The sequence below is a fragment of the Cebidichthys violaceus genome, unplaced genomic scaffold, assembly GCF_023349555.1.
Source record: "Cebidichthys violaceus isolate CVI_PGR_0920_01 unplaced genomic scaffold, fCebVio1.0.p SCAF_24, whole genome shotgun sequence".
Classification (NCBI taxonomy): domain Eukaryota; kingdom Metazoa; phylum Chordata; class Actinopteri; order Perciformes; family Stichaeidae; genus Cebidichthys; species Cebidichthys violaceus.
This window is the reverse complement of record NW_027176417.1, coordinates 8,544,029-8,556,567: the sequence shown is the minus strand read 5'-3', so window position 1 is coordinate 8,556,567 and position 12,539 is coordinate 8,544,029. Positions and strand designations below refer to the sequence as shown.

The 12,539-nt window shown below is 43.6% G+C and overlaps 1 protein-coding gene across 1 annotated transcript in view; it reads left to right on the top strand.

Moving 5' to 3' along the window:
- Positions 1–12,539, top strand: part of LOC137878956 (zinc finger protein GLI2-like) — a 46,207-nt gene that overhangs the window by 6,818 nt on the left and 26,850 nt on the right. The window contains exon 2 of the mRNA XM_068719494.1: positions 12,109–12,214. Coding sequence (XP_068575595.1) covers positions 12,109–12,214 — 106 coding nt within the window. The remainder of the gene's footprint in view (positions 1–12,108; positions 12,215–12,539) is intronic.

Genomic DNA, 12,539 nt, shown 5'->3' with positions numbered 1-12,539 from the left:
GCTAAGTTTAGCTCAGTTTAAATTTAAGTTTAGCTCAGTTTAAAGCTAAGTATAAAGCTAAGTTTAGCCCAGTTTAAAGCTAAGTTTAGCCCAGTTTAAAGCTAAGTATAAAGCTAAGTTTAGCCCAGTTTAAAGCTAAGTTTAGCCCAGTTTAAAGCTAAGTATAAAGCTAAGTTTAGCTCAGTTTAAAGCTAAGTTTAGCCCAGTTTAAAGCTAGGTTTAGCTCAGTTTTTAAACTAACTTTCTCCCAGTAATAATGTGTTGGTCCTGATCAACAACCTCATAAAGCCTCAGATACGTCATGGCTGTTTTGTCTTCCTGTTGTCTCACCTCTTGTCTCTGATCTGGTCTGAGAGCAGACGGACGTCCAGGTTCTCGCTCTATTCTTGTGCTACAGATCCGATCTGTGCATCCAGCGAGGCTCAGAACACCAAACAGCACCAACGCCTCAGCTCCTATAAAACATACGAAGATTTTATGTCAGAATTTTACATCTTGACTAATTTTATGGCCACACTTTGGAGTGACTCAGACCAACAAGGATCCTTTGAAGCTCAGACAAATTAAATTCTTTTGGGGTTTCAGCAGCTCGTTACGGTTCTGACCAGTAGAACCACAGTCTTCAGGGCCACCATGTTGTTACAGGACACGGAGAACTGTATTTTCAGATCCAGGCCCCCTTCCCCCTCCTCCTCCTCCTCTCTCTGCCAGCTGATGGAAATCCCCAGCGTCTGGTCCTCCAACTCAAATACCAAACCGCAGAACGTAAACACCCACATCTCCTCACATCAGCTCGTGTCACATTAAGTCTCAGCATTACAGCCTTGAGCCTCACGGTGCGATGAGACTAAAAGAAGAACTTTTGAGGAAGGCAGAGCTACGTACTACAAACCAGTCGACAGAAGAAATGTTGCTATAGTACGTTTCTGCTTTCAATGTGGACGTTTCTGAGCCAGAGATACACTTCATATCAGTCTCGTTTCACGCTGTCAGAATGCCACCTGGTGACGTTGTGAAACGATTGGTTAGGTTTAGACAACAAAACAATGTAACAAGGTCACGTAACAAGGTAACGTAACAACGCCACGTAACAAGGTACCGTAACAATGTAACGTAACAATGTAACGTAACAACGTCACGTAACAAGGTAACGTAATAACGGCACGTAACAATGTAACGTAACAATGTAACGTAACAACGTCACGTAACAAGGTAGCGTAATAACGGCACGTAACAATGTAACGTAACAATGTAACGTAACAATGTAACGTAACAATGAACGTAACACAACAGCGTAACGCAACGTAAGAACGTCATGTAACAATGCAACGTATCAATGTAACAACTTAACGTAGTGACACAACGAAACAACGTAATAACATAACATACTAGTGTTACGTAACAATACAATGTTACAGACGTAACAATGTAACATAACAACCTAACAATATACTGTAACAGCTGGAACAACGTAGTGTAAATAAACGGTTACTTCCCTCTCACACTGAACTGTGGTCCGTGTTCCTGAAGCTGACACAGTGCGGGGTGGAGTCGGGCCTGAAGCACACAGCTGCACCGCTCTTTACAAAGTTACAGTGAAATGAGAAGACGCACACTAATTGCCTTGTAAGTATTGCAGAAAGCAGCTGGAGATTAGCAATAACAGCTAATTAGCCTGACGACGGTGGAAATCAAAGCTCGCGCATGAGGATAAACACACAGTGTGGTGTTTGTCTGCCGATTATAAATCTTTATGAAGCGCCGGCTTGTCACGTTAGTGGATTTTAAAAGCTCCGGTCTGAGAGAGAGTGTTGTGTTTCAAACCCACGCCTGCATCACCAGCGGCCCTGAGCAACGGTTAAAACACTGTAAATATGACTTCCCTCTTTGCTTAATGCACCATTGAGGAATATTTTCCCTCATAAACACTGTGAAGTAAGAGGTTCCCCATTAGCTCCACACTCTGAGAGCCAATGAAAGTGATTAGAGCCTCAATAAAAGAGCTTTGGTTGGACTAACCCTTCACTGCATGACGCTGGACGGAGAGGATGAAGTCCTGATGAAGGTGCTCAGATTAAGACATTTGGTATGAATATAAAAGTATCACATCCATGTCTATGGTTGAGGTCCTCTGTATTGTTTGTGTAGTTATCTCTTGACTCCAAGATATTGTAAACTCATTTTAGAACAAAATAAATTAATTTAAGTGTTGTAATATTGTCCCATTATATTCCCGGAAAACAAATAAATATTATTGAGAACTTTTATATCGTGGGTGTATTTTTTCCACAGCCTACATTAGCCGTTTTTATATTAGATTTAAACGTTTTAATCAGAATTACTGTGGTCTTTTCCTAACTTAGAGTCGTTTTATCTGTTAAAAAGTGATGTTCTCAGATTGATAGTTTTAGCTGCAGATATCACAAACAGACGTCCGAACCCTTCAGTCTTTTCTCCGGGTTTATTTTTCATAAGTTAAACTCTCACTCGTCCTTTGTTGCAGCAGCGACGCCCCCATCCAGACCTCATAGGGCCTGAAAACACTGAACCCTCACAGGGTCACGACTTTGCATCCACTCCTCCCTCTCCGCCTGACCGACCAACCAACCCAGGCTTTGTACCTCCAGAAAGAGGGGGGGGGGCTCACACTGCATCTTCCTCACAATGTTCCCATCGCCAGCTCTTCATCACACAGAGAGGCTTCTGGGAAAATGTAGTGTGAATAAATAACAACAGCTCTTAGTGGACTTTATTACGTTAAGTAACAATGTAACAACACAACATTAAAACGTAACAATGCAACAACGTAACAAAATAACGCAACCAACAACGCAACAATGTAACAATGCAACAATATAACAACGCAACAATGTAACAACGCAACAAAATAACGCAACCAACAATGTAACAATGCAACAACGTAACTAAATAACGCAACCAACAACGTAACAATGCAACAACGTAACAACACAACAACGTAACAACGCAACAATGTAACAACTCGACGTAACAAAATAAAGCATAAACCAACAATGTAACAACGCAACGTAACAAAATAAAGCATAAACCAACAATGTAACAACGCAACGTAACAAAATAAAGCATAAACCAACAATGTAACAACGCAACAACTTAACAAAATAACGCAACCAACAACCTAACAACGTAACAACGCAACAATGTAACGCAAAAATGTATCGCAAAAATGTATCGCAACACAACAACGTAATGCAACAGAGCAACAACGCAACAACGTAACGCAACAACATAACGCAACAACGTAACGCAACAACGTAACACGTTATCATCTGAACCTAACGTTATCTAACCCAGAAGGTGTTATTCTATTATCTCCAAAGATCACGATCAATCCAAGAGATTAAATGTAATCAATACGACTTAAAGACGACTTTTAAACAGAAGTTTGGCAAAAAGCTAATTATTCATTGACACAGAACTTTTCTGCTAATTGTAAATGAACACGGAGGGAGATAATGACCCTTCAATCACTATGAGTCACCATCATGAAACCACTCAGAATCTTCTGCTACTTTACAGCTCTAGAAAGTCTTTGGTACGGATTCATTCTTGTGTTTCCAAAAGGGCCACAGTAGAAGTGCATCGTTAAATAAATGAAGTAAGGGGTTGGGTTTTAGCTTTGAGTCCAAACCACTTCATGGTATTTTGGCGTAACTGATGACCATAAGATGGAATGAGAGCCTAGCTTCTACTGAAGTTTACCGGTCTCTTTTTTCCCACGGAGGGCGTCTGGAGTTAAAGTTCAGAAATCAATCAGTTTCCACCTCCAGCTCCTGGAGCACGGAGCATGTAAACCGTGGGCGTAACGACACGTCTCCGACCGCGGGGGAAACTCGATCGCAGCTGGAAACAGTGGAAACACGAGCCGACGTGACGCCTCAGCAGGCGGTGGCTGTCAGAGGTGGGAGGCTCTCCTCTCCTAATCAAGGGCCTCCCCTCCCTCCCTGAGCTTTCTACTGCCGGCAGCATGCGGCAGTGGGACGTGATGAAGGATTCAACCAACAGTCGTTTCTCATCTTCTTAGCGTTTGTGATTATCCTGATACAAAGTTACTACACAGATTCAGCGTGAAATACACGTGGAGATATGGTAAAACGTGGTTCTATTTATACATCTCATGAGACGAGGTCGGCTCGTTTGCACATAAACAAAGTGCTAAAAACAACATGATAGATGCAAAGCATTGATGTGCAGCTTCTCCGGTCACCGAGCTAACGCTTCTTCCAGACTAATTGTTGTCCTGATGTGCTTCGTCTTGGTGGTGTTTTGCACCAGCTAATTAGCCACCAAACCAGGCCAGTCCTGAAATAAGGTCAGGAGAGATCTGCATATCAGAGCTGCTCCCGTTTGTTCCATCTCTTCCTCAATAAGTCCGTGCAGACGTCACAAAGTTCAGATTTCATGTTTTGTTCTGTTTCTCGGTTGGAATTTTAAAAAGTTCTCTCTCGACTGAAAAGCTTTTGTCTGATTTGTCGAGACGAGGTGCGGCCTCCTCCTCCTCCTCTTCTTCTTCTACTTCTTCTCAGCACTTTATCATCACACGGTGCTTTGTGGCCCTCGCCGGCCCCCTTCTTCAGAGGCTGAATAGAGCGGGTCAGAGGTGGAGGAGCCAGATCAACCCCACACATTGGGTGGTGCTACAGAGTCCTGGTCCCGGTGTTTCTGCTCCATTTAAACCTGACGTTGTGGGTTTTTTTCTGTCTTCTTCACAAACACAAAGGAGCGTTATTCACACGTCTGTGGAGATTTTACAACCGTTGTTTTCCTCACAAGTTCTTTGAAAAGTGACGTCACAGACCAGATCCACTGCTTCCCTTACCTTTCACAATAAAAGCCCTAGACATACGATATTGTCAGTCGAGTATTTCACATACTTTTACCTGTTCGCTTTGTGGTTACACTTCTGGAGACTGCTGAGATATTTGGGGCACTTTGGATCTGTCTGGAGGACATTTGCATGGATTTTGATTTGTGTGTATGTGTACAGGTCCACCTGCAGTGATCACACCTCCAGTCTTCTCTGTGACCCTCGGTTTGTGTTTAGGTTCCCTCCGCTGGATTACAGGCCTGAGCAGCTTGTTTATGGGAGAGTTTTTGTAACGTGTCATCGCGTCGAGGCGGAGATTCTGGTGGTGAAGGACGTCCAAACAAATCCAGAGCCACGTCTTGTAATTTCAGCGATGGGAGCTCTCCTCACCTCCTCCTCATAAACTCCTTGTTTTAGGACGCTCTCGCAGTAAAAGCACATCGCATACTTCTAGATATGGAGCATTTAAAGTGTCTTTCAGCATGCAGACCTGCAGCACATCGGGGACAGGATTAGAAAGTCAATCTCCTCTCTATTGTTTGGTCTGGATGCTCCTCCTGCTGAAGGACAGTCTGAAGTGTGTGAAGAGGGTTTCGTGAGGAGGCGGGCGTCTGAGGAACGTGACGGGTCTCTGGCTTCGTTTCTGGGAATTTCTTTGAGTCATCATTCTTAGAACAAACAAGCCGACTTATTTATGCGGCGAGTTCAAAATGCCTCAGTGTTTCTAAAATCATCCGTATGAACGTGAAAAACTGAGGTACTGGGAGGAAGACAAAGCAAAAGCTCTTAAACATAGGATTCAGGTTAATAATATAAAAGCAGTGTTTTTGTTCCGTCTGATTCCTCTTTGACTGTTGATGACAGAACCAAGAGAAACCCTCCGTTTCTTTAAAGTTCTCCTGTTCTTCATGTCCTAAAGCTGCATTCTCTCTAGTGTCCACCAGGGGGCGACTCCTCTGGTTGTATAGAAGTCTAGTCTAAAATGACTCTACTTCTCTCTTGATTTATTCCCTCAGTAAACATTGTAAACATGAGTTTATGGTCTCAATCTCTAGTTTACAGTCTTCTTCAATACAGCATGATGTTCATTTAGTACATTATGGTCCATTTAGAGTCACACACACCATAAAGCAGGGGATGATTTAGGGGCGGGGCTACACGCTGATTGACAGGTCTCTACCAGAGACGTATACGGCGTCTCTACGTCACGCCTCCTCAGTCACAAATGTAGGTTTTTAGTCAGCTCATAAAGGAGAAGACACTTTTAATTTGAAGGCTTCAGAATGGAAGCAGCAACTAGTCCTTTCAGAAAACTGTATTTAAAGAGTAGAGCTCCTCGACCTCCACAGCTGTTTGTGAGGGACTTCATTCCTCATTCGGGGTCAGAGATTTGAAACAAAGCTTCTCGAGGTTTGAAACCATTTATCCGAGTCGGAAGAGGACCGAGGGAGTCCTCCAGAGGACGGCCCTCCATCACGCTCACCGGCAACATGTCAGACCACGGTAAAATAAAAGCCGGTTAGCGCGGCGGAGCCAGGGGAGCAGCCGGGGTCAAAAAATAGAGACGGTCCTGCTTCAGCAGATTGTTCGAGGCGCGCAGCGGAGCGTTTATCGACACGGGAGGCGGCCGACCGCTGACGCCACAGCGCCGACCTCCATCTATTTCTGGAGATCGAAACCGGAGGTCCAGGGCCTCCCCCGGTGACGATCGGGGGAAGAAGACGGCTTCCACCTGCGATGCATTCATCAAACCGAAGAAGAAGAAGAAGAAGAAGAAGAGGAGGAAGAGGTGCATCAGTCAAAGAGAGCCCCCTGTGTTCCCTTCTCCCGCCTCATTAAGACATCACAGGCCTCCACAGCTAACGTGGGAGACTGGGGTTCTCCAGCAGAACTGGGTCTTTGTTTCATTTACAGATGGCCCTTTGGAGTAATTTCCCACTCCGCCGCTCCACCAGTCCGGGGCCAGGCTGAATCCCCGGCGCCCCCCTAGCGAGGGTGCCAGCGGGGTAATATGGATGTTAGCTGGGGAGCACGCTGACAGCCCCAGAGGCGACTATTTAATTCATCGTGTTTTAATTATCGCTCTCTCTCTCCGAGGCTCTCGACAGCGAGCCTTTATCACGCGGCCGTCCAACAAGATAATAAACTTCTGCTTTAAGGTAATTACTTAATCTGGACAAACCTGTGTGTTAAGCAGCGCTATTAAGCGAGGAGGCGATAAATCAGCCGTGCATTGGAGGTGGGTGATTACTCGACGGTGCAATCAGTCTTTGGACCCTCGCAGTCTTTTAAGTACCTAAATTGCACAAACAGCATGCTAACAACACGCCGAGAGCGGAGCCTCGTTTGGTTAATGTCGGGCGCCGCGCGCTCACCTTCAGCCCGCTGATGCATGGAGGTTATTAGCACGCGGCCTCGGCCCAGCTGTCCAAGGCTGATAAGTGACTCCTCCTCCTGGGGGTTTGTCAGCGGGGCCACGGGGGCCACAGGGGCCACGGGGGCCACAGGGGCCGCCTCGCTACAGCCACACTGAGGTTTGGTCCTGGATGGGGACCTGACTGGACGGATAATGGACAGATTTTAGGTGGACGGACAAATGGATGGAAGGAAGGAAGGAAGGAATATAGGATGGATGGATGGACGGATGGATAAGAGAAGGAAGGGAGGACGGATGGAAGGAAAGATGGAGGGATGGATAAGGGAAGGAAGGAAGGATGGATGAAAGGAAGGAAGGATGGATGGAAGGAAGGTAGAAAGGATGGATGGATAATAAAAAGGAAGGTAGGAAGGATGGATAATAAAAAGGAAGGTAGGTAGGAAGGATGGATAATAAAAAGGAAGGAAGGTAGAAAGGATGGATAATAAAAAGGAAGGAAGGTAGGAAGGATAGATAATAAAAAGGAAGGAAGGACAGACGGATGAATTGATTGAATTGATGGATGTTAATTTGGGTAAAAACTGACCGAATGAAACCAAAGGCTGCATGGAGACACTCCACTAGAGCAACGCTTCCCAACCCGGGGGTCTGGGTCCCCCAAAGAGGTCACAAGATAAATCTGAGGGGTCATAAAACCATGAACGGGTTTTATGTATTCATCACATAATGTATTCACGTTTTAAATAGTGAGAGGTCCGTTTCTAAACCGTAACAGACTCGTCACCGTTTCCTCAGGAGGTGATGCACAGACGGGTTTCATTGTTCCACGTTTGGTCAAACGGAGCCAGAAGAACCGCTGTCGTGAGTGTGTGCAGCAGTTTGTGTGTTCAGGACTGGAGGCAACTTTCTTTTAATGCTGTAATTTCCTGCCGAGACCTTGGCATTCCTTCGTAGAGGAGTGAGGAAGAAGAGGAAGACGAGGAAGAAGACTTCACGTCTTTACTGGCTGTTCCAGGAAACTCAGGACAGTCTGAGAGGAATGTAGAAGAACGTCAAAGATCTGATCTCAGTGCTCCAAGAGTACAGTCTGCTCCTCCACAGAGAAACGCTCAAAAACATGCAGAAGTCTTCAGAGCTTCAGAAGCTCGAGGTCACATCCAGATGAACCAACCTTTCAGATCCAGCAGTGCTTCTGCAGCGGGGCTGACGATGAGGAAGTGTGAAACAAATGTTATCAAGCAAAGACTAATAGATGGCTGGGAGCCTAAGCGGGGGCACGGCGCTGCTGCCGAATGCCCAGGGGGGATCGGGGGGGATGGGGGGGCCCTGGCAAAATCAGGTAAATGTGCCTCTTGAACTCTCGTGAGCGTTCGCCTTTTGTTCTTCCCGTGGCGGCAGAACAATGGGAGCTGTCCGGGTGATGGAATAAGCCGGCCCGGGACGGGAGGAAGACTCTGGAGGACCTGCGGGGCTTCCGGCCGGTCCTCCTTCACGTCCAACGAGTCCGAACAGGAAGAGGAATCTGAGCCTCGGATTCGCCGCAACGAGACGTTCGTCCCCGTTTTTGTTGGGATGTTTCTTTTAATCCACGGCTCGTTGGTGACTCACATTTTACTGGATGTTGAACAAACTAAACATTTAACTGTGAACATCACTGTACTTTAGTTTTAGTCTTCTGTCTTTTGAAGCTTCTTATTATTCACCTCTTTCTTCCTTCTCTCCTTTTCTTTTAAGCACTAATGTTTATTATCATCTTTATTAATGAGCACAAACTCTTTTTAGAAAGGCATCTGAAATGATGTACTTTAAGTATGCTCACTTTGAGTACTTTGCCGTGTACTTGTACTGCAGTATTTTGCTTGAGAAAGGTTTGTTCCTCTCTTCGTCACGTTCTAGTGACCCAGATTTAGCGGCTCTTTGTCTCCCACCTTCTCCTCCCCCCAAAACCCCCCCCCCCCACTGGTATGAATGGTGTTTTAACTAAAGCTGATCTCTGAATGGAGCCCTTTAGGAGGCAAAGAGAAGGAAGCAAGGAAAGAAGGAAGGATACAGAGAGTAATAGATAGAGATAGAAACAGACAGATATTAATATATATATAGAGATAAAGTGATGAACAGATTGTGATATTCAGAACAAAGAAAGGCATTTAAATAGAAATAATGATAGAGGTACAGTAGATAGGAAAAGAGATAACAGATTTTATATATATATATATATATATATATATATATATATACACACATATATATATATATATATATATATATATATATACATATATATACACGTATATATATATATATATATATACGTATATATACACACACACACACATTATAGTACAGAGCTGGTAAAGTTACCCACAATGGAACAGTAGAACGAGTCATTTCTGTCTGTTTTCTTCTGCAGTGCAGTGAGAATTATTAAGTTTAGTAATTGTTGAATTAAGTTTAGTAATAGTTAAATTGTTAAGTTTAGTAATTGTTGAATTATTAAGTTTAGTAATTGTTGAATTGTTAAGTTTAGTAATTGTTGAATTATTAATTTTAGTAATTGTTGAATTATTAATTTTAGTAATTGTTGAATTAAGTTTAGTAATTGTTGAATTGTTAAGTTTAGTAATTGTTGAATTATTAAGTTTAGTAATTGTTGAATTATTAAGTTTAGTAATTGTTGAATTATTAATTTTAGTAATTGTTGAATTATTAATTTTAGTAATTGTTGAATTAAGTTTAGTAATTGTTGAATTGTTAAGTTTAGTAATTGTTGAATTATTAAGTTTAGCAATTGTTGAATTATTAAGTTTAGTAATTGTTGAATTATTAATTTTAGTAATTGCTGAATTAAGTTTAGCAATTGTTGAATTAAGTTTAGTAATTGTTAAATTGTTAAGTTTGGTAATTGTTGAATTATTAAGTTTAGTAATTGTTGAATTATTAAGTTTAGTAATTGTTGAAGTATTAAGTTTAGTAATTGTTGAATTATTAATTTTAGTAATTGCTGAATTAAGTTTAGTAATTGTTGAATTAAGTTTAGTAATTGTTGAAGTATTAAGTTTAGTAATTGTTGAATTATTAAGTTTAGTAATTGTTGAATTATTAAGTTTAGTAATGGTTGAATTATTAAGTTTAGTAATTGTTGAAGTATTAAGTTTAGTAATTGTTGAAGTATTAAGTTTAGTAATTGTTGAAGTATTAAGTTTAGTAATGGTTGAAGTATTAAGTTTAGTAATGGTTGAAGTATTAAGTTTAGTAATGGTTGAAGTATTTAGTATTAAAAGTTGAGGTTTATTCACAGTAGTGAGGATCATAACTTCAGGAACTGTAACCCTCCGTCTCAGTCTGGCATTTAGGGATCCCCCTGGAACCTGGTTCTAAACAGGAACTGGTTCTCAATGAGTAAAACCCGGAGTATTGATGCGGTCCAGAGTTATCGGTTCAAAGAATAATGAAGAAATGTAGATTCTCTTCTTGATGAATTGTCTTTTTTTTCTCACAAAATAGTCAAAAAGAACCGATACGAGTATCGATAAGAGAACCAGTTTTCACACCGCGGTGCATTTCTCACTGGTTTCTACGTTACACATCTGCAGAGAACCGGCTCAGTGTCGTGGAACCGGCGAGGTCTTCCAGACTGAGTCCTCCCGTCAGGCCTCGCTGACCCAAAGCGGAGTAAAGAGGCCTATTTCTACCGGGTCCTGTCCGTCATTCTGTCAGGGTGCAGAGTGAGAGGAATGGACCTGGACTGCTGACTCACTCAGGTCCAGGGGCCCCCTAGGAGCCCCCGAGAGGCCCCCTCCCAGCGGTGGGACCCGGGGCAGATAATGATCCGTAACCCTGACCCCTAACTCCCAAACTCCCCGGTCACCCTGCAGAGAAAACCCCGCCAGACGGCAGCGTCGTGCGACACCAGAAGAATTTTAATGCGATCCAGAGATCAGCTGGCTCACCTTCCTCCTCCTCCTCCTCCTCGTCTTCCTCTCGCCGTCTCCCGGAGACGACACACACCCGGTTACAATTAACGGGATCTGAAAGAGACGACGAGTGTTGAAAAATGTTAACGAGAACCATAAAGAGCCCAGAGGGGGTTCCTTTAACGTGCCGCTAAAATAAAGACTTCTTCTTCTGTGGTTCTTTTTTGTTCGAATAATTAGTGGTGATGTTTCGGGTAAACTTCCAGGGGAGACTAAATAGGTTGGTGAATATATTGTAAACAGTTCTTTTGTTGTCAGATGTTGGAGGTGCTGCTGCTGGACTTCTCTCATGATGAATCTTTTATTCAGTGAATTCCTTTAACGTGAGATAAATCAAGTGTTTTTGGTACAAAAACAAGATTTTGCATCATTAGTTGATCATTTATGAAAAGGAACAGACTGGAGTCATTTTAATAATGAAGTCTGAATGTCTCTGTGGTCTAATGAAAAGATCCCAGGATGTTGCATCATGGGAAATGTAGGATCCAGTGTTTTTGGAACTTAAACCAAACAACCAAAAGTCTGCTTTCCTTGTCCCCGTCTGAAGGTGACGAGAGGAGGTTTCTAGTGATTTCCTCACCTAGACGCTCAAAGCAAACGGTCACGTTAGGAAGTAGGAAATAGGAAGCAGGCCACGAGAGCGTCCGTGTTTGTATCTCGAGTCGGGGGGGCTGCAGCTTCCCATCAAAGAGCCCGGAGCTGCAGGTCTTTGTCAAAAGCTCGGCTGGAGATCTTGTATGTGGGAGATGTAGGGCTTCTCAGGCCCACTTTGATTATTTATTCATCCCTCTTCTCTCGTGTGATAGAACCAATATATTTCACACTAAAGCGCTCCGCTCGCTCTGAAAATTCATGTTGCTTTATTGTGTTGCCTTTGAAACGTCTTCTTACGAAGTTCTTCTTCTCTGCAGCCCCCCACCACATGTTCCCCACCTTCCACACACCGATCCCCATCGACATGCGGCACCACGAGGGACGCTACCACTACGAGCCCCACGCGCTGCACGCCATGCACGGGTAAGTTCTTCCTCTTCTTCCTCCTCCTCCTCTTCTGCTGCTTATCTGTGTTTCCTGTTCGGCTCAGAGCTCTTTAACTCGGGAGGGTTTGCTCGTGAGCGGCGTGTTAGCCGGCGCCGATGAGAGCGGAGCGTTCGCCAAGTCCAATATGAAAAGCAGACGACGACGTGGTGAATAATGGATGCTGGTTCTGCTCTCTGATACGGGTTGATTATGATGTTTGGCTGCTGAAGAGAAGAAGAAGAAGAAGAAACACTCTGATGCTTTGAGGAGTCTGAAGTTTGGAGATCTACTGAGCAGCCTCTGAGCCTTTGAGCAAGGCAGT